This window comes from Rhinoderma darwinii, chromosome 4 (genome assembly GCF_050947455.1).
Source record: "Rhinoderma darwinii isolate aRhiDar2 chromosome 4, aRhiDar2.hap1, whole genome shotgun sequence".
Lineage (NCBI taxonomy): Eukaryota > Metazoa > Chordata > Amphibia > Anura > Rhinodermatidae > Rhinoderma > Rhinoderma darwinii.
Window position 1 is genome coordinate 402119402 of NC_134690.1, and position 23886 is coordinate 402143287.

Below are 23886 nucleotides of genomic sequence, written 5' to 3' on the forward strand. Positions count from 1 at the left end.
TATAGTGACCAAATAATACCACCATACAGTGCTCAAACACTAGCTCCATACTCTTCAGCAGCAGCGTCTGCAACCGCACAAGTCACGTACCCCTAAGGTCGGCCCTGCACATATGCAGAACATTAGGAAAGACGAGGCAGGGGTAAAATAACTCAGTGTAACAATGCAGATACATTTCCCATTCAGGGTCTGTGGAAAGCTGGGTGACGGGCAGCTGGTAATGGTAATGCATCATTTTCCACCTTGCTCTATTATTTTGCGGCTCCGGTGCCCGCAGCTCTCACACCTCTGCAGCTTTTTTACAAGTTTTGTATTTTCGCACATTGAACTCAGAAACACCGGATTACAATCACATTCTGAGCGCCGTCCCGAGGGATCGGGTCACGGGAACAAACGCTTCATTCACATATTCTGTTATTCTCCAAAAGCTCCAGATGCCAACATGTCTTACTGAATCCTGAGGACATTTTCCAGCCCGGGAGAAGATGCTTTGTGTCGACGGAAATCTTAAGTCTCCCCTTAAAGAAACTCAGCAGAAGAATAGGAAAAAAAGAGAGTTCACTAATATGTGTCATGACAGGGCCCATGAGGGCTATCACCCAGCTTCCCACAGACCCTGAATGGCAGATATCTTACCCGTTAGATTGTGAGCTCCTATGTACAAATCTCTCTCCTGTGACCTTATCTTGTTTGCCATAGTAATTGTACAAGTGTTATGTGTTCTTCCCTCTGTTTTGTATCGCATTGTAAAGAAGTAAGTCATGGCGCTATATAAATCATTAATTATGAAACAATCTGCAATATTATAGTGAGTTACATCCCCCACCTCTGCACCCCCTGATTTAGTTACCTGCTTGTTCAGGTGTCAGTGCTCACTGTTGTTCTCTCATTATGTTCGTGAATCAGAAGGCCCTGGATGAAAGCTGCTATAGGTTCTTCTCAGATAGAAGAGTGTGTGAAATGAGGCCGCAGTGCATGGAATGGGCTGTAATGCAAGAAAGGCAACTGGTTAGGATGCAACTGCCCCTATTATACACTGTAATGACCCCTTTGTGATTGTCACCTGTCAGTCTGCAGTTGTACTAATGATGCTTAGGGCATGACCAGACGTGGCGGAATTGCTCTGGACAGTCCGCAGCGGAAATCCGCAGCGTACATGTTTCTCTATTGCCTTCCACAGCTTTTTAGTGAGATTCGTTTAGGGTATGTTCACACGGCCTATTTCCGGACGTAAATCGGGCGTTTTTGCCCCGAATTACGTCCGAAAATAGCGCCTCAATAGCGCTGACAAACATCTGCCCATTGAAAGCAATGGGCAGACGTTTGTCTGTTCACACGAGGCGTATATTTACGCGCCGCTGTCAAATGACGGCGCGTAAATAGACGCCCGCGTCAAAGAAGTGACCTGTCACTTCTTTGGCCGTATTTGGAGCCGTTATTCATTGACTCCAATGAATAGCAGCGCTAATTACGCCCGTAATGGACGCGGCGTTCAAGCGCCTGCACATGCCGGTACGGCTGATCTTACGGGGATGTTTTCAGGCTGAAACATCCCCGTAATTTCAGCCGTTACGGACGCCCTCGTGTGAACATACCCTCACACGTTGCGGACAATTCCGCTGCGTAGCATAGGCTGTGGCGCGGAATTTGGTGTCCGCAGCATACAATGGTTGTTGCGGACGTGTCGCGGACTTGTTGCGGGCTCATGGCGGAATTTCTCCATTGACTTCAATGGAGATTCAAAATTCTGCAATGAAGTCCGCAGATGTCATGCACATGTTATTTGTGCTGCGTATGCGAATTGGTTTTACTAACATGACATTTCTTCATTCTGGCTGGACCTATGTATTTCTAGGTCTACAGCCAGACTGAGGAAGTCAATGGGGCTCCTATAATTACGGGGACAGTATTATAGTAGTAATATTCTTGTATATAGGGCAGTATTAGGGCATGACCAGACGTGGCGGAGTTCTGCATACACTATCCGCATCAATGGCGCACAGAATCTGCGTTGCAGATTCTGTTGCGGCTTTGCCTAAAATGTGCTGTAAATTGATGCGGACTAGCTGCTGCGGACTGCGGTAAAAGTGCTTCCCTTCTCTTTATCAGTGCAGGATAGAGAGAAGGGACAGCACTTTCCCTAGTGAAAGTAAAAGAATTTCATACTTACCGGCCGTTGTCTTGGTGACGCGTCCCTCTTTCGGCATCCAGCCCGACCTCCCTGGATGACGCGGCAGTCCATGTGACCGCTGCAGCCTGTGATTGGCTGCAGCCGTCACTGAGACTGAAACGTCATCCTGGGAAGCCGGACTGGAGACAGAAGCAGGGAGTTCTCGGTAAGTATGAACTTCTATTTTTTTTACAGGTTGCTGTATATTGGGATCGGTAGTCACTGTCCCGGGTGCAGAAACAGTTACTGCCGATCGCTTAACTCTTTCAGCACCCTGGACAGTGACTATTTACTGACGTCTCCTAGCAACGCTCCCGTCATTACGGGAGCCCCATTGACTTCCTCAGTCTGGCTGTAGACCTAGAAATACATAGGTCCAGCCAGAATGAAGAAATGTCATGTCAAAAAAGCAAGACGCATCCGCAGCACACATAACATGTGCATGACATCTGCGGACTTCATTGCGGAACTTAGAATCTCCATTGAAGTCAATGCAGAAATTCCACCATGAGTCCGCAACCAGTCCGCTACAACTCCGCAACAGCCATTGCATGCTGCAGACACCAAATTCCGCACCGCAGCCTATGCTCCGCAGCGGAATTTTCCACTTCGTCTAAACGAACCCTACTAAATAGAAGTGGAAGTCAATGGAGAAACGGCTCCGCTGCGGATTAACGCTGTGGCGTGTCCGCAGCGGAATTCAAGAGCAATTCCGCCACGTGTGGCTTTGCCCTAATACTGCCCCTATATACAAGAATATAACTACTATAATACTGCCCCTATATACAAGAATATAACTACTATAATACTGCCTCCTATGTACAAGAACATAACTACTATAATACTGCTCCTATATACAAGAATATAACTACTATAATACTGCCCCCTATATACAAGAATATAACTACTATAATACTGCCCCTATATACAAGAATATAACTACTATAATACTGCCTCCTATATACAAGACTATAAGTACTATAATACTGCTCCTATATACAAGAATATAACTACTATAATACTGCCCCCTATATACAAGAATATAACTACTATAATACTGCCCCTATATACAAGAATATAACTACTATAATACTGCCCCTATATACAAGAATATAACTACTATAATACTGCCCCCTATATACAAGAATATAACTACTATAATACTGCCCCCTATATACAAGAATATAACTACTATAATACTGCTCCTTATATACAAGAATATAACTACTATAATACTGCCCCTATATACAAGAATATAACAACTATAATACTGCCCCTATATACAAGAATATAACTACTATAATTCTGCCCCTATATACAAGAATATAACTACTATAATTCTGCCCCTATATACAAGAATATAACTACTATAATACTGCCCCTATATACAAGAATATAACTACTATAATACTGCTCCCTATATACAAGAATATAACTACTATAATACTGCTCCTATATACAAGAATATAACTACTATAATACTGCCCCTATATACAAGCATATAACTACTATAATACTGCCCCTATATACAAGAATATAACTACTATAATACTGCCCCCTATATACAAGAACATAACTACTATATTACTGCCCCCTATATACAAGAATATAACTACTATAATACTGCTCCTATATACAAGAATATAACTACTATAATACTGCTCCTATATACAAGAATAGAACTACTATAATACTGCTCCTATATACAAGAATATAACTACTATAATACTGCCCCTATATACAAGAATATAACTACTATAATACTACCACTATATACAAGAATATAACTACTATAATACTACCGCTATATACAAGAATATAACTACTATAATACTGCCCCTATTTACAAGAATATAACTACTATAATACTGCCCCTATATACAAGAATATAACTACTATAATACTGCCCCTATATACAAGAATATAACTACTATAATACTACCCCTATATACAAGAATATAACTACTATAATACTGCCCCCTATATACTGTACAAGAATATAACTACTATAATACTGCTCCTATATACAAGAATATAACTAATATAATACTGCTCCTTTATACAAGAATATAACTACTATAATACTGCTCCTATATACAAGAATATAATTACTATAATACTGCCCCCTATATACAAGAATATAACTACTATAATACTGCCCCTATATACAAGAATATAAGTACTGTAATACTGCCCCTATATACAAGAATATAACTATTATAATACTGCCCCCTATATACAAGAATATAACTACTATAATACTGCTCTTATATACAAGAATATAACTACTATAATACTGCCTCTATATACAAGAATATAACTACTATAATACTGCCTCCTATATACAAGAATATAACTGCTATAATACTGCCCCTATATACAAGAGTATAACTACTATAATACTGCTCCTATATACAAGAATATAACTACTATAATACTGCCTCCTATATACAAGAATATAACTACTATAATACTGCTTCTATATACAAGAATATAACTACTGTAATACTGCTCCTATATACAAGAATATAACTACTGTAATACTGCCCCCTATATACAAGAATATAACTACTATAATACTGCCTCCTATATACAAGAATATAACTGCTATAATACTGCCCCTATATACAAGAGTATAACTACTATAATACTGCTCCTATATACAAGAATATAACTACTATAATACTGCCTCCTATATACAAGAATATAACTACTATAATACTGCTTATATATACAAGAATATAACTACTATAATACTGCTCCTATATACAAGAATATAACTACTGTAATACTGCCCCCTATATACAAGAATATAACTACTATAATACTGCCTCCTATATACAAGAATATAACTGCTATAATACTGCCCATATATACAAGAATATAACTACTATAATACTGCCTCCTATATACAAGAATATAACTACTATAATACTGCCCCTATATACAAGAATATAACTACTATAATACTGCCCCCTATATACAAGAATATAACTACTATAATACTGCCCCTATATACAAGAATATAACTACTATAATACTGCCCCCTATATACAATAATATAACTACTATAATACTGCTCCTATATACAAGAATATAACTACTATAATACTGCCCCCTATATATAAGAATATAACTACTATAATACTGCCCCTATATACAAGAATATAACTACTATAATACTGCCCCCTATATACAAGAATATAACTACTATAATACTGCCCCTATATACAAGAATATAACTACTATAATACTGCTCCCTATATACAAGAATATATCTACTATAATACAATAAATAAAATAAATGTGCACAAGGCCCCGGGACCAGATGGGTTACACCCTAGAATTCTTAAAGAGCTTAGTTCAGTTATTTCTGTCCCCCTTTTCATAATATTCAGAGAATCTCTAGTGACTGGTATAGTGCCAAGGGACTGGCGCAGGGCAAATGTGGTGCCTATTTTCAAAAAGGGCTCTATGTCTTCCCCGGGTAATTATAGACCAGTAAGCTTAACATCCATCGTGGGGAAAATGTTTGAGGGGCTATTGAGGGACTATATACAGGATTATGTGACAATAAATAGCATTATAAGTGACAGCCAGCACGGTTTTACTAAGGACAGAAGTTGTCAAACTAACCTAATCTGTTTTTATGAAGAGGTGAGCAGAAGTCTAGACAGAGGGGCCGCTGTGGATTTAGTGTTTTTGGACTTTGCAAAGGCATTTGACACTGTCCCCCATAGACGCCTAATGGGTAAATTAAGGACTATAGGTTTAGAAAATATAGTTTGTAATTGGATTGAGAATTGGCTCAAGGACCGTATCCAGAGAGTTGTGGTCAATGATTCCTACTCTGAATGGTCCCCGGTTATAAGTGGTGACCCCAGGGTTCAGTGCTGGAACCCCTATTATTCAACTTATTTATTAATGATATAGAGGAAGGGATTAATAGCACTATTTCTATTTTTGCAGATGACACCAAGCTATGCAATATAGTTCAGACTATGGAAGATGTTCATGAATTACAGGCAGATTTAAACAAACTAAGTGTTTGGGCGTCCACTTGGCAGATGAAGTTTAATGTAGATAAATGTAAAGTTATGCATCTGGGTACCAATGACCTGCAAGCATCATATGTCCTAGGGGGCGCTACACTGGGGGAGTCACTTGTTGAGAAGGATCTGGGTGTACTTGTAAATCATAAACTCAATAACAGCATGCAGTGTCAATCAGCTGCTTCAAAGGCCAGCAGAATATTGTCGTGTATTAAAAGAGTCATGGACTCGCGGGACAGGGATGTAATATTGCCACTTTACAAAGCATTAGTGAGGCCTCATCTAGAATATGCAGTCCAGTTCTGGGCTCCAGTTCATAGAAAGGATGCCCTGGAGTTGGAAAAAATACAAAGAAGAGCAACGAAGCTAATAAGGGGCATGGAGAATCTAAGTTATGAGGAAAGATTGAAAGAATTAAACCTATTTAGCCTTGAAAAAAGACGACTAAGGCTATGTTCACACGGAGTATTTTGGGGGAGGAATATCTGCCTCAAAATTCCGTTTGGAACTTTGAGGCAGATATTCCTCTCCCTGCACGCCGATTTTCGCGGCAATTATCGCGCCGTTTTTCGCCCGCGGCCATTGAGCGCCGCGGGCATAAAACAGCGAGAAATACGCTTTCTCCTGCCTCCCATTGAAGTCAATGGGAGGTCAGAGGCGGAAGCGCCCGAAGATAGGGCACGTCGCTTCTTTTTCCCGCGAGACAGTTTTACTGCTCGCGGGAAAAAGACGCCGACGCCTCCCATTGAAATCAATGGGAGGCGTTCTCGGCCCGTTTTTGCCGAGTTTTGCGACGCGGTTTCCGCGTCAAAAAACTCGGCAAAATACCCCGTGTGAACATAGCCTAAGGGGGGACATGATTAACTTATATAAATATATTAATGGCACATACAAAAAATATGGTGATATCCTGTTCCTTGTAAAACCCCCTCCAAAAACAAGGGGGCGCTCCCTCCGTCTGGAGAAAAAAAGGTTCAAGTTGCAGAGGCGACAAGCCTTCTTTACCGTGAGAACTGTGAATCTATGGAATAGTCACCGCAGGAGCCGTCACAGCAGGGACAGGAGATGCTGCAAAAAAGGCAAAGATCATTTCCTAGAACAAAAAAATATTAGCTCCTATGTATAGAAATTTTTCCTTCCCTTTTCCCGTCCCTTGGTTGAACTTGATGGACATGTGTCTTTTTTCAGCCGTACTAACTATGTAACTATGTAACTGCCCCTATATACAAGAATATAACTACTATAATACTACCCCTATATACAAGAATATAACTACTATAATACTGCCCCTATATACAAGAATATAACTACTATAATACTGCCTCCTATATACAAGAATATAACTACTATAATACTGCCCCCTATATACAAGAATATAACTACTATAATACTGCCCCCTATATACAAGAATATAACTACTACAACACTGCCCCTATATACAAGAATATAACTACTATAATACTGCCCCCTATATACAAGAATATAACTACTATAATACTGCTCCCATATACAAGAATATAACTACTATAATACTGCCCCTATATACAAGAATATAACTACTATAATACTGCCCCCTATATACAAGAATATAACTACTATAATACTGCCCTATATACAAGAATATAACGACTATAATACTGCCCCTATATACAAGAATATAACTACTATAATACTGCCCCTATATACAAGAATATAACTACTATAATACTGCCACCTATATACAAGAATATAACTACTATAATACTGCTCCTATATACAAGAATATAACTACTATAATACTGCTCCTATATACAAGAATATAATTACTATAATACTGCTCTCTATATACAAGAATATAACTACTATAATACTGACCCTATATACAAGAATATAACTACTATAATACTGCCCCCTATATACAAGAATATAACTACTATAATACTGCCTCCTATATACAAGAATATAACTACTATAATACTGCTCCTATATACAAGAATATAACTACTATAATACTGCCCCTATATACAAGAATATAACTACTATAATACTACTCCTATATACAAGACTATAACTACTATAATACTGCTCCTATATACAAGATTACTAGTAATGTCATAACTTTTTTTTACAGGGATTGTCAGTCGGCTTTCCCTCTTATGAATGATAATGTATTATTGAGACTGATTTGCTTTCAAAAAGTGATGCCCCCCTGTAGGAGTATTATTGGCGTCTATATTGGTTATTGCCCAGCCCTCATAGATCCAAAACATATTTTTAACAACTTTTCATTGGATTTTTATTTTTTATTTTATTTTAAAAGAACATGCTCATTATGTGATTAATATCGGTAATAAGTAAGCGCAGGTCGTCTCCAAGGTTAAACGTCCTCTGAGCCGTGTAAAGTAGAGAAAACCGTGTGTAATCTCCCTACTGACGTGCTGCAGCTCTTACTCTCCTGTCCCCTGAGCTTTACAGGAAGAAGGACAGAAACAGCAGCTATTCATCTGTCTGCAGGATCCCAGGCCTGCTATCACTTTCCCTTTAAATAAAGGGCCGGCCTCCTGAAATTGACACAGTTTCCCTTTGCCATCCAATAGGCGTCTGCGCTGAGCTGTGTGTTTGTTACAAGTTTCACATTGCTAGAAGGCAGAGTCTCAGACAGAGCGGCTGTGTGTGTGTGTATATGAGTGTGTATGTTTGTGTGAGTGAGTGTGATCCCGATCGTGATCGAGAAGCATGACTGGGATCCACGACTATGGAGAGCTGGACACGACTCCCGGGAAAGCCTAAACTTACCATGCATCGACAATAAAGGGGACCGAGCTCTTCCATATCTTCATCCAAACTCTTGTAAAAAAAAAAAAACTAAAAAACTAAAAAAAAATATCTTAAAGACCTAAGAAACTAAATATTTTTTCAAATTGTTTTTTTCAAAAAAGTCCAAAAATTTTCAATTTTCAATTTTTTTTTTGCGTCTCATCCTTATGCGCTAAAGAAAACGGAACAAATTGAATTATTTTAATGACGTACTGTTCCTCTACTTTTTCCTTACCGTGCTAGCGGCGGCAGATTTGGCGTGTGTGAATGTGTGAGCGCGAGTGTCTTCAATGAGTCTTTAACCCCTTCCTCGACCCTTCGGATTTGTACAATGCTGAAGGTTTTAACCAAGAAGCTGAAGAACCAGAGTTTAAATGAGATCCAGCCCTATCAAGTCAAGGTAAAGAAACTTTTTGTATTTTTTTTTCGTGTCGTTGCGGTGTCTTGGGTGGAAGGATTTGGGTTTTCTTGGCGCCAGGCTGTAACGAGGCTGGTTATTCGCATCAGATGGCATCGCATTAAGAAGTTAGATGGGGCTGGGGGTCGATCTCCGGCCTGTGTTGGGGTCTCTGGACTATTTTAGGCCTCCCCGGACACCTTGAGGATGCAGGGCTGCTCTATAGACCCAGAGTTTACAATGCAGAGCCGGCTATTGTGCGGGGCAGGGGAGCTGTGTACATGCCTGGGGCCTACAGGATCTCGTCCGGCTCCTCCAAGGCTCTTCTGTTTCTTTCTGCCTAATATCTTTCGATCCTTGACACAATGTAACAATCTGCCCTTTTGGACAGGACAGATCCAGTCTTTGCACACATTGTAACGATTATCCCACCTGTTCTGTTGATCTAAATATTGGCGCGTTCCTTTTTGTTACGGCGGTGTAGACCATGTAGCCGATCACCTGTGATGGGTCTGAAACCCGCACAAGAAAATTGAACAGTATGGAATATAATATTAAACCTCATAGGAAGTTTTTAAGGTAAATCTGATTTTCAACACCAGGGGGCGCTGGATTCATAGGAAGTGGGGGTGGGGTGTTTTATTTTGTTAATGCAAATTGGATAATTTGGGGAAAAGTAAGAATAAAAATTGAAAGTTAATCTAGGTGCTGGATTATCAAATGTTCTGGATTGGCAGATGCTGCACAAAAGTTTATAGAACTGACGTATGAGGGTAGAAGTCTTCCAAACCAGAAAATCTTTATCTGGGTTTTTTTTTTCTCGTAATTGGTTATCTCGGACTTCTGTTTTGGGGAGATTACAGATTGTCGTGCAAGTTTGTGCTGAACTATCAGTTTCCGGTGTATCAGATTCTGAATTAAAGGAATTTTCTAGTTTGATATGTGTATGTAAAGCTTTATATGCTGCAATGTACAGTAAGTGCTTCTCTTTTGGCCTACAATGATCCGATGAGATGTCCGGGGCTCCCCTGCCGGAGACCCCCTCCCCCATATATTAATGACTCTCCATAAAAATCAATACTCCCCTCACCGTTAATTCTTCAATTCACTACAGGTGGTTGTTTCTTGGCATTATTGGGGGTACCAGTAGTAAAAATGGTTTACCCTAAATATCTATAGTCCTAGTCGGTCTTTAGTGTATGTGTATATATATATATTTCTCTATCTGCAGGTCACAATATCTCCAGATTATAGCTGCGCCCGTGTTATTTCGCCCCACCCATCTTATGTGTATACTTTACCTGCCAGGTCCTGTCCTGTACTCATGAGCTCCCGCCATACGCTATGTATATACACGGCTATACATTTATTTACTGTGCTTTTAAAGGGCCAGTACAGTTTTTGTTTTTTTCCGCAAGTTCTGCATCTATCGAACATACTTTTGTATTTAAATTCCTCAACATTTTTAATATTTGTTTGCTGTCAGTAAATGTAAGCCTTATTTACGTCCATCGTGCTGCAGATTTACTGCGAGTTTTACCCTATACATTGGAAGGGTGAAAACCGGGGTGAGAATCTGCAACTTTTGGTTTTTCATATGGGGTTTTAAAGAATCCCTCTGCCTGTATTGTACAGAACACCAGAATCGCACAGCATATCCGCGGCAATTCTGCTATGGTTAAATGGGGCCTAATACTTTGTTCAGCTGAGGGTTTGTTACAATTGAATAAAATAGACCATTCTGTGAGCTTAATAGTCTGGACTACAGGCTGATACATTTTACCTGCTCTGATACAATGTAACAAATGATTAGGACAGGAGAGATATGCGCTGCTGCTGTATTTGGCTCACATGGAATTGTCTACAATTGTAGCAAACCCTCAGCTTTAAGAAGAAGTGGGTCTATGAACAGGCGTAGCTCAAAGCTCCTGGGCCCCAATGGAAGATTGGTAAAAGGGCCCCCCGTAATAGTGTCTGTGGCAGAGGAGCCCTTGGCACCAGGTCCGGGGTGTTACCTCTGCACCCTCTATAGGTGTGCTCTTATCTAGACAGGTTTTCAGTCTGGGTATGAACAAGACTGTTCACATTCACTGACAGCAAGCAGAAATCTTGGAAACTGAGGATTTAAACTGTAAGTATTTTAGAAAGTTGCAGAACATTATACAGTGATACAAAACTGGAAAAATCCTGTACTGCCCCTTTAATATAATTCTGCTAGTTTGACTTGCAGCCGGCCTGTACTAGACGACAACTTTACTCTCGCCATAGGTTTGCATAAAATAACAAAATATCAAGATGAAACTTGCACAGAACGTGCGCCACAATAGTCTGTCTTAAGAACAACTCTACGTGGCGTAAGACGCAGAGATGTGTAACTTTGGCGCGACTCGCAGCAGCTTTGCGGTTGAAGTGAAGGCGATTGTGTAACTTTCCCATTCACTGTGTGACCTAGACGGGGGAAAAATGCACGACTGCAATTACACAACAGTCCAGTGGTGGGAGCTGACGGGGTTGGCATCCTAAGTGGTCGTGTGATTGACAGACGCGCTGTGAACCCCGTCAGGTGGGGGACTTATTTTTGGTTTGCACATTAAACTTCCTGTCAATAAGCCGTGTGTAAGATTAGGCCTTAGAACTTTATGGTTCTGTAGAAGCCCCCAAAGTTTTTCTTACCTGCTGACGTTCTAGATTTAGTTGGGGGAGGGGGTTTTGTATGATTTGCCTCCACTTGTCAGACTGGTATATAATTCTGGATGTTGCCGGAGACTTCCGCTTCTGGACGCTGACGGTGACCTCTGCTCCGAGCATTTCCTGAACACATGTCCGCTGTTTACGTAACGCTGCGCCAATTGTCACACCAATTATACAATCTACTGAGACGCTGGGGTGGATTTACTACTGTGCGTCTAGGATGTGACGAAAAATGCGCTGTATTTTGGTGCACTTATATTTTTGAGTATTTTTAGAACAGATGTTTTACGCCTCATGAGTCACGGTTTAAGGCCGGGTTCCCACGGGTGGGATATTTTGCGTAAAAATCACGGCGTATCTGACCAGGAACCCACAGCACATCCCATCCGAAAAATCACAGCACGTTGTGGTGCGGTTCTTCAGACAGAATTTCCGTTGTGTCAAAAAAGCGCTTATACTTACCCGCTCCCTCCTCCTTCCATTCTGCAGCTTGTGATTGGCTGCAGCGGTCACATGGTATGAAATGTCATCCCAGGAGGCCGGACTGCAGGAAGGAGGAAGTTCTGGGTAAGTCCCATTTTTTATTTTTTTTTTCCCCGGAGTTGCGACTTTTTTGCGGTGTAATCGCAACACTTCGCTTTCTGTTGCGGGTTTTGCACCCCCTATTGAATTCAATGGGAAAACCCTGCAGAAGAAAATCAGCAGAAATTGACATGGAATTAAATTCCGCACCGCAGTTAAATTTATTAACGTTTACGCTGCGGTTTTTTTTCGGCTGTCCGCGGCCGGCCGTGCCTGTAATTACGGGCACGGTCGTGTGCATGAAGCCTAAGTGTCTTAAACAGTCGTGGCTTACACACCCAGAATGCCAATAGTTGATATAAGGAAGACGAGTGTCTAGCATGATGCGCCAAACTTATTATACAGCGTGCGCCACTGTGATAAAGCTGGAGCGTCTTTGGCTGTCCGTGCGACATAAATGCCAATGTAAGCCTGCTATGAGCCGGTGTAGATTTGCGCCATCATTTACGCCAGTTTCTGGTAAATCTGTGGGAGGGGGAGGACCACCTCCTTTTATCACCAAAATTTGCGACAGTGGATCAGCGCTGGCAGAACGTCGGTAAAAGTAAATCTAAAAATCTATGAAATGGCCGGTAACTTCAGCGCTGCGGAATAAAGTAGATAAATAACAGGCGTTATTTGCAGCACTACGCTTTACGGCTGCGGAGCCTTCATCAGGTACAACATCAGGGCAGGGAGATAACGACTTTACGTATAGAGAAAACGCGGGAAGAACGGGATGAAGCCGGTCACACCACGTCACTAGGTCAGAGCGCGAGACTGCTGCGTGTTACGTAATAAACTTTTAATGTGGTCCGTCCCTGTGAAAAGTTTGAATTGCTAAGGCACAGGACAGGAAGGGTTGCCTTGGGGACATAAGATCAGAGGTTGTGCAGACATCGGAGCTGGAATATCCGGCACTAATGACGGGACCGAGATAAGTGACTCCAGCGATATCTACTCGTATTGTTAGTGTTTTATTTGACACCTCTAAAGGACCATTATAAAGGGCTTCTCCACCTGAATTTCATCCTGAATAATATAGTAAAAAATTGAGAGAAGTGGAAATTAAATCCTTTTAGGGAATTGTCCAGGAATAGAAAAACATGGCTGCTTTTTTTTCTAGAAACAGCGCCCCACATGTCCACAGGTTGTGTCTGGTATTGCATCTCGGGCCCATTCACTTTAATGGAACCAGTCTGCAATACCAAACACAACCCATAGACAGGTGTGGCGCTGTTTCCTGGCGAGAGCAGCCATGTTTTTCTATTCATGGACAACCCCTTTAAGTCCTAGCTTAAGTGATTTTTAGGTCTTTGTGTCAGTGAGCGGCCCCATCTAGACCTGCCTCAAACAGAATACCTTTTAATTACACTTCTGGAGGCAGCGAGACAAATACGGTTTACCCAAGGTCGTGGGGATTAGTGCTGAAACCGGATCGTCTCTGCCAGGTGATTTCCTGCAGCAGACGATGGAGACGGGATTTACTTTTCAGGATCTGTTGGCACAAAAATACATTATAATTTGTAGCGGGATCCTCCGTTCTACTAAAAATAAAAAACATTATAATGTTCCCTTTTGTGTACATGAAAAGAGTAATTGTTTAATGCCAGTGTCCCCATGACAACACTTCCTGCCACTCTGGCAGTTCAGCTTTGTCATAGGGACATTCTATGGCTGAGGCTAAGAATGAGTGAATCTGACATTCTTCTCTAGTTGATATGAAGGGTGCCATCTAGTGCTTTACAGTGCCCGTGCCAATAGGGCCAGCCAGTGCCCCATTATCTTACCTGTCATTGCTTCGGCATCTTGAAATAGAATGATGCAGAGACATCATCGCGCCAATAAGGGCCGGCCTCAGGTTGGAGGGTGCCCCTGTCCAGCATCTTCTATGGATGCCCCTCTTCATGGTGTACCATACAGTGCCCAAATAACCCTGCCCAATGACTATAAGGGAGGGCCAGTGGCACCACCTACAGTAATGACAAGTAACTTGCCCTCTGAGACTGCCGCCCTGGCACCAGCCAATGCAAAGTGCCTGGGATCATAGAATTTAAAAAAAAAATGCTCTGCCAAAATAAGGACAATTGCCATCTATGACCATGTCCCTGTGACAACACTGAATGGTCAAAGCACAGCCCGGGTCTGAACTATGAGATGCAAAAGTTTAAATGACTCTAAAGCCCTAGAACTTGAGGAGAACCGCATAAGAAAACATCCGTAGCATAAATGGCACGTGGTGTATGGGGAGGGGCCCTATTGTAGATATTAGATTGGGGCCAAGTGGCTTCAAGTTCTATCTCCGACATGAAATGTTATCATGTGGAAATGGGAGCAGAGGAGCTCAAGTCAATGGTCCTGCAACTTCAAACACAGATTTTTCCTGGCGAAAACCTTAAACTGAATACTGTAAAAACTGCAACACAAGTTTCTGGCTCATGAGCAGAATTCCACAACTGCAGTGAAGACTGACACTTGCCCAGCCGGAGCAGATTCTAAGGACATTCAATGATAAATCTACCCGATTCTGCATGAAAGTCTGTAGGGGATGTATATTCCTGTATAACAACTCCTGTGGGGTCTGTAATGGTGGTTATATTGGGCGCACACATCCGCTTTCATCCAGCTTTCTTGTGCGGTTGATGTATTTAGCTAGCATTGGATTGTCTAGACTTAATACTATTGTAGCATACCCTCAGCTGTGAGAAGTACTTGGATGTAAACCATATTGCTAGTCATTGACAGCAAGCAGAGATGGTGAGTAATTAAACCACAAAATTGATTAGACCATCACAGAACTTTTTACTGTACAATAATTGTTTTATTTACTGGACCGGCCCTTTAAGGTGCGGGCAGCTCCCTGCAGTGAATATGAACTACGTGCCCATATGGTAAGAGAACGATTCCATGTGGGCATCATTGTGCCAGCTGACCGGAGCAGCCGCATGGTGGACAACAATGACCCGTGTGTGAGAGACGTGAGCGAGTAGCTCCGTCCTCACATGTAACGGCGGCCTGTGACTCGGCTGATGTCAGGCTGATTGTTTATCTGAGCAGACCTCGGTGCAGCGCCCTGTATCATATGACCGGCCCTGCTCTCTCCGCTGCAGCACCCGTCTCTACATGGCACAAAAATAGCAGCAGAAACCTATTAACCGGAAGGGGCAGCAGCACTGTGGCGCATTTTTTTTATCGGATGTGCGCCACAATATACTACAACCCACTAAAAACCATCCGATAAATGTTGCAGGAACTCACGAGGGGTGTGAATATTTACTGTACCTGTATGGCACATAACGTCAGGTGACTGTCCGCCCTGCAACAACATTTTGATTTTTTTTTTTTAGTCTTAATAGAACCAAAATTTTGCTTTGATTTCTTAATGTATCTTCATAGCGGTCGGAGCTTCGTTTTTCTGAAACAAAGCTCCAAATCCCCTGCATAGATGTAGTTGTATGATCAAATTCTGTCTTCCTGCAGCCACCACTAGAGGGAGCTCATAGTGTTTATCCATTGACCTCCATGATTATCCATTGACCTCCATGATAAGGCCCCATGCAGACGGCCATAATTTTGATCCGCAATTAGACCATAATTGCGGATCAAAGTACGGACCCGTTCATTTCTATTAGCCACGGACAAGGGGAGGTGTACGGGAAGGTGTCCGGGCCGTAGAAATTACCCGCAAAAAAATAGGACGTGTCCTATTTTTTATTATTTTATGGACCGTGCTCCTATACTTTATAATGGGAGCACAGCCCCCAAATGGGCACGGTCATGTGCGTGGGGCCTGACACTGTGTACAGTAAACTCCCTCTAGTATATCATTTTTAAGACCACAACCTAAAACCTGCTTTAAATATTTTCTAGCCACTTTGGACACCAGTAAATGCCGCTCTGTGCCCCCCCCCCTCCACCTGAAGATACTGCAATGTGGGTATCATGGACAGTGCCTGGGTGAATTCTTGGCACAGATCTTGCGGTATCATTTTTCATGCCAGGGGGAATTACTTTTTTTATTAATTTTAAAGGTGACGCGGTAAAAATGTCTCTTTCCTCTACGCTGTAAAAAGCCTCGGAGACGTCAGCGCTTTGCAATAAATGCCCGTTTGCCCTGTAATAAAATTCCACATCCATTTCTTTTTACTTTTCTTGTTTTGCCCTTGACTCATATATTGTTTTCTACTCCAATCCCTTCCAAAGCTGCTTTCAAAATTCTAGAGGGTTTCCTTGGCATAGGCTGTTTTTTTTGTGTTTTTTTTTTAACAACTGAGCTCCATAATGCTTTCTGCAAACAAGAAATTAATAGAAATGTAAACGGAGCTTTGAATGTGAATGGAGTACAAGCCATGATGTACTTTTAAATCCATGCAGAATCTTGCACTATTGTAGTACACCGGTCACCGTTTTTGGACAAGGTCCTTTTCCTGATGCTTAGGAGTTACTAACCCTACTCAGATCCCATATTGGTCCATAATAGTAACGTGATCGAACCGTTCCTATTTTTATAATGTTCTCCTTGACGTTTGTCGCCAAGTCCGGCACCTGAGGTGTTAAAGGGACAGGCATGAACTTGGCTGTAACTTTCCCAAGATATTCCGGACCTCGGGATGTGAACGGGCTGTTTACCCGACTGCAGCCCCTCAGGGAATGAGTGATCGGCGGGTCAGGGATGGAAGTTTTGAAGTGCGAGCTCAACTTTTAAAATAGTTCATTTTTATACAAAAAGTTTTTTGTATCCCAGAGCGATCGTGCAGCGGAGAAGACAAAAATCAGAACGATCCGGCTCAAGACGCCACCCTGTGAATGATGACAATGCGCCCACCTCACACCACTGCGGCCCCTTCTGATGTCATCGCTGCTGATTGCCCAAATTATTCTACTTTCTCCTCTGCCAGTTTACACTTGGGTCCGCTCTCTCCTGTATCTACTTTGGTCTGACCTCTGCTCACCTCACGTGCCCTCTAGGCCGTTTACCACAGATTCACCACAATGCACTAGTTTGTCCTATGAAGGTGGGAAGGTCTCTAGAGAAGCCTTTGGACCTTCTGCTTGCTTTAGGGCGCCCCACCCGGGCCTTCTGCTTGCTTTAGGGCGCCCCACCCGGGCCTTCTGCTTGCTTTAGGGTGCCCCACCCGGGCCTTCTGCTTGCTTTAGGGCGCCCCACCTGGGCCTGCTGCTTGCTTTAGGGCGCCCCACCTGAGCCTTCTGCTTGCTTTAGGGCGCCCCACCTGGGCTTTCTGCTTGCTTTAGGGCGCCCCACCTGGGCCTTCTGCTTGCTTTAGGGCGCCCCACCTGGGCCTTCTGCTTGCTTTAGGGCGCCCCACCTGGGCCTGCTGCTTGCTTTAGGGCGCCCCACCTGAGCCTTCTGCTTGCTTTAGGGCGCCCCACCTGGGCTTTCTGCTTGCTTTAGGGCGCCCCACCTGGGCCTTCTGCTTGCTTTAGGTCCTTTTTCTCATATCGTTGCCGAAGCCGACCGTGCCGCTGCTCATACAAATCTGTCCACGCACTGAACAGACCACAGGAAAGTCTCTTTATATAAGAGAGAAAACCCCATTATCTCTGAGCAGATCATTCCATGTCCCATCCAAGAATCAAACCTTTTCTTATGTAAGAAAACCGCAGCACAGTGTATTTCAGGAACATTGTGTGCTGATCTTGTCAGAGATCAGACTGAGCGTTACATAGTAGGGGTAGGATCCCCAGCAGCACGGAGTATTTAAGATGAGTGTACATCTGGTGGCGATACGGAAAACTGCGTGTCCTGGTCTTACTTAAAGCCTCGTTTTTGTTAAAAATCAGCAGCTGCGAGGTCGGGAGACAGGAGCGTTATACAGCACGTTCTCCTCCACGCACCCGCCGTGTCTCCTCTCTCGTGGTCTCCGTGTATTCAGATGAGTAGATGTTATTGGACACGTAGGACCTTTAAAACTCTGCGCCTGGTACTTTAATGCTCCGTTTACTGCGCACGCTAATGTTGTCTTCTTTTCTCCTATATAATAATCAAATGCGGCATCGATCACGTGTTGTTGGAACTCTGAGGGATTCCCCTTTAATATTAAAACCCAGAAAACCCTACTACTTGGGTCCTGTTCACACTCCGTTTTTTGCAGGCAGAAAAATCTGCCTCAAAATTCCTTCAAGACTTTTGAGGCAGATTTTGCCCTGCCTGCACTTTGCCGCGTTTTTTGCAGCGCGTTCTGGCCATGTCCGTCGAGGCCACGAAAAAAGTTTTCTATACCTTGGTTTGATTTCAATGGGAAATCAGAGACGGAACCGCGGGAAGAAAGAGCATGTTGCTTTTTCTTCCCGCAAGCGTTTTTTTTTTTTTTCCGCTCAAGGGAAAAAACGCCGCTCGGTGAAATCAATGGGAGGAAATTTTGGCCATTTTTTTTTTTGCCGCAGTTTCCGCGTCAAAAACCGCACTGAGTGAACTGGGCCTCAGAGGGACATCCAAATGGTTTTAAACCTGTAAAGACTTCTCACAACTGAGGGTTTGTTAGGCGGAGTTCACACAGAGTTTTTTGACACGGAAACTGCGTCGGAAAGTGCGCCAAACCATTGTTTGAAACCGCCTCCCATTGCTTTTAATGGGAGGCTGAGGTGTTTTTTGTTTTTGTTTTTTTCCTTTTTCACGAGCGGTAAAAAATGTTCGCGGGAAAAAGAAGCAACGTGCCCTATCTTCGGGCGTTTACGTCCCTGATTTCAATCAACGGGCGGAAGAGAAAGCCACGGCCAAAACACGCCACAATAAACTCTGCAAACGGCGTGCAGTCAGCTCAAAATCTGCCTCAAAATTCCAGACGGAATTTTGAGGCAGATTTTTTTCCCTGCAAAAAACAAAGTGTGAACAGGGCCTTACATTGTATCCAGTCTAGACGATCCTCTGTAAGCAGCAACAATCTCTCCTGTGCTGATATTTGTTACATTGTATCAGTCTGGAATCTTGGCTGTTTTTAGCTCACAGAGCAAATGTATGGCCAGAAAGAAAGCAAAGAGGTTAATGTACAAAGTGTTTTTTTTTGCACCTCATGATGGGGAAAGATTCAGGAAGAAAATCCAAAAAGTAAGGCCCCTGCACATTGAGCGGGTTTGTTGCAGATTATGATGCAGTTTTGTTTTTTTTGGCGCAAAATTGTCCAATAAAATATGCAACAAATACGTGTTGTGTGAATCCAGCCTAAGGCCTCATGCACACGCCCGTGCCCGTAATCACGGCCCACGATTGCGAGCACGGCCGGCCGCCGACCGTCGCAGGCTGCATTTTCGGGCCGTGCTCCCATACAAAATATGGGTGCACGGCCCGTAAAAATCTAAAAGTAGGACATGCTCCATAATTCCCGCACAGTTCCACGGCACGGACACCTATCCGTAGAGGTACAGAAAGGTGTCCGCGGCCAATAGAACCGGGCGGGTCCGTAATTGCGGCCCGTGTTGCGGTCCGAAATTAAAGTTATTTTTTTTTACGGTCGTGTTCATGGGGCCTTAGGCCGGGTTCCCACGTAGCGTAATCGCTGCAGAATTCCACATTAGAATTCTTTGCGGAAATTCCGCATCATTTACAGTAGCAGAAAAGTGGATGAGATTTAGAAAATCTCGTGCCCGCGCTGCGGAAAAAAATGCAGCGTGTACGTTGATCGACCTGCGGTGCAGAATTTAAATCCACAGCACGTCAATTTATGCTGCGTTATTGTTGATTTTCCAACGCAGGTTTTCCCCCTTGAATTCCATGGGGATGCAAAACCCGCGACAGAAAGCCATGTGTTTGCTTTTGCGGCAAAAGCTTAAGAAAACGAATAACAAAACATATTTACCCAGAACTCCTTGCTTCTTGCTGCAGTCCGGCCTCCTGGTATAACTTTTCGTCCCATGTGACTGCTGCAGCCAATCACAAGCTGCAGCGTCACATGGCCCGCAACATCATCTTAGGAGGCCGGACTACGCGCAGAAGAGAGGGAGGGGTAAGTATAAATGGGTTGTTTTTTTCCATCACTACGTAGTTTTTATGCTCCGTATCCAACCCGTGGGAGCCCGGCCTAATGGTCCACATGGGGCAACGATCAGCTGATAAACAAGCAAACGCTCGATCATCGGCTGATCGTATAGTTTATTCTGCAGAAAATATTACTGTGTGAACAGGGAGCTGTGTAGCTGACATGATAGAAATGCATGGGGAAGAGCGCTCGTATAACTATGGCTCTACCCCATACATTACTGATAATAGCTCCTTGTAAAAAGAGCAAACAAGTGCCGATCCACAAGCGATCCATTGATCGGCGCTCGTTGTTACAGCACATATTGACCGGAGTAAAAGAACACTTAATTCGACTTCCTTTTACAGATTCACTGTGTCTTTATTTCCAAAAGTTCTTTTCTGATCACATGACAGATATTTTATTATTATATTGTCTTGTCCCTGTGACCACATTTATGGCCTGTCTGAAACGGAACTCTTGGCAACTGATAAATTTAAAGGGATTCTCAAATTCTAGATGGATGCAGTTCCTAACTACATAACTACTGTAAGGGCAGATACAGATGGACGTTGCATTTTTGCGCGCGCAAACAACGCTGCGTTTTGCGCGCGCAAAAACCATTTGACAGCTGCGTGTGTCATCCGTGTCTGATGCGCGGCTGCGTGATTTTCGCGCAGCCGCCATCATAGAGATGAGGCTAGTCGACGCCCGTCACTGTCCAAGGTGCTGAAAGAGCTAACTCTTTCAGCACCCTCGACAGTGAATGCCGAACACAATATCGAAAAACCTGTTAAAAAAAAAGAAAAAGTTCGTACTTACCGAGAACTTCCCGGCCGTTGCCTTGGTGACGCGTCCTTGGTGACGCGCCTCTCTTGACATCGGGCCCCACCTCCCTGGATGACGCGCCAGTCCATGTGACCGCTGCAGCCTGTGATTGGCTGGAGCTGTCACTTGGACTGAATTGTCATCCCGGGAGGTCAGACTGGAGGACGAAGCCGGGAGTTATCGGTAAGTCAGAACCTCGTTTTTTTTACATGTTCATGTATATTGGGATCGGAAGTCACTGTCCATGGTGCTGAAACAGTTTAACTCTTTCCGCACCATGGACAGTGACTGTCTCCGGACGTCGCGGACCGGAAAATTTTTTGCCGGGTTCAGCCGAACCCGGTGAGGTTTGGTTCGGTTGTCCGGGTTCGCTCATCTCCAAGACACTCCGTTTGGATGCTTGGAAACAGAAAAGCACGTGGTGCTTTTCTGTTTACATTCATCATTTGGACAGCTGGTGCGCTGTTTCAGTCGGTTTGCACGGAAGTGCTTCCGTGCGACCGGCGTGGTTTTCACGCACCCATTGACTTCAATGGGTGCATGATGCGCGAAATACGTGGAGTTATTGAGCAGGTCACGCTTTTTGCGCAGCAGACAAACGCTGCGCAAAAAGCACGGACTGTCTGTACTGCCCCATAGACTTGTATTGGTCCATGCGTGCCGCGTGAAAACCACGCGGCCCGCACGGACCCAAATCACGCTCGTGTGAATCCCCCCTAAGGCTGGGTTCACACGTGGCGGAATTTCACTTGAATTCCGCTGCGGACACTCCGCAGCGTTAATCCGCAGCGGAGCCGTTTCTCCATTGACTTCCACTTCTATTTAGAAGTGTTCGTTTAGACGATGCGTAAAATTCCCCTGCGGAGCATAGGCTGCGGAGCGGAATTTGGTGTCCGCAGCATGCTCTGTCTGTTGCGGACCAGTGGCGGACAGGTTGCGGACTCATGGCGGAATTTCTCCATTGACTTCAATGGAGATTCTAAATTCCGCAATGAAGTCCGCAGCTGTCATGCACATGTTATGTGTGCTGCGGATCCGTCTTGATTTTTTTGACATGACATTTCTTCATTCTGGCTGGACCTATGTATTTCTAGGTCTACAGCCAGACTGAGGAAGTCAATGGGGCTCCCGTAATTACGGGAGCGTTGCTAGGAGACGTCAGTAAATAGTCACTGTCCAGGGTGCTGAAAGAGTTAAGCGATCGGCAGTAACTGTTTCTGCACCCGGGACAGTGACTACCGATCACAATATACAGCAACCTGTCAAAAAATAGAAGTTCATACTTACCGAGAACTCCCTGCTTCTGTCTCCAGTCCGGCCTCCCAGGATGACGTTTCAGTCTAAGTGACGGCTGCAGCCAATCACAGGCTGCAGCGGTCACATGGACTGCCGCGTCATCCAGGGAGGTCGGGCTGGATGCCAAAAGAGGGACGCGTCACCAAGACAACGGCCGGTAAGTATGAAATTCGTTTACTTTCACTAGGGAAAGTGCTGTCCCTTCTCTCTATCCTGCACTGATAGAGAGAAGGGAAGCACTTTTCCCGCAGTCCGCATCAGCTAGTCCGCATCAATGTACTGCACATTTTGGGCAGATCCGCCGCAAAATCTGCAACGCAGATTCTGTGCGGCATTGATGCGGACAGTTGCGGAGGAAATCCGCCACGTCTGGCCATGCCCTAATACTGCTCCTATATACAAGAATATAACTAGTATAATACTACCCCCTATGTACAAGAATATAACTACTATAATATTGCCCCTATATACAAGAATATAACTACTATAATACTGCCCCTATATACAAGAATATAACTACTATAATACTGCTCCCTATATACAAGAATATAACTACTATAATACTCCTATATACAAGAATATAACTACTATAATACTGCCCCCTATATACAAGAATATAACTACTATAATACTGCCCTATATACAAGAATATAACTACTATAATACTGCCCCCTATATACAAGAATATAACTACTATAATACTGCCCCTATATACAAGAATATAACTACTATAATACTGCCCCCTATATACAAGAATATAACTACTATAATACTGCCCCTATATACAAGAATATAACTACTATAATACTGCTCCCTATATACAAAAATATAACTACTATAATACTGCCCCTATATACAAGAATATAACTACTATAATACTGCCCCCTATATACAAGAATATAACTACTATAATACTGCCCCTATATACAAGAATATAACTACTATAATACTGCTCCCTATATACAAAAATATAACTACTATAATACTGCCCCCTATATACAAGAATATAACTACTATAATACTGCCCCTATATACAAGAATATAACTACTATAATACTGCTCCCTATATACAAGAATATAACTACTATAATACTGCTCCCTATATACAAGAATATAACTACT

General features: G+C 43.1%; 1 protein-coding gene across 1 annotated transcript in view; it reads left to right on the forward strand.

The window, feature by feature from the left end:
• The first annotated feature begins 8850 nt into the window (after window positions 1-8850).
• The window catches only part of LOC142760322 (uncharacterized), an 84328-nt gene continuing 69292 nt past the window's right edge, over window positions 8851-23886 (forward strand). Inside the window, exon 1 of the mRNA XM_075863473.1 lies at window positions 8851-9418. Coding sequence (XP_075719588.1) covers window positions 9350-9418 — 69 coding nt within the window. The 5' untranslated portion in view covers window positions 8851-9349. The remainder of the gene's footprint in view (window positions 9419-23886) is intronic.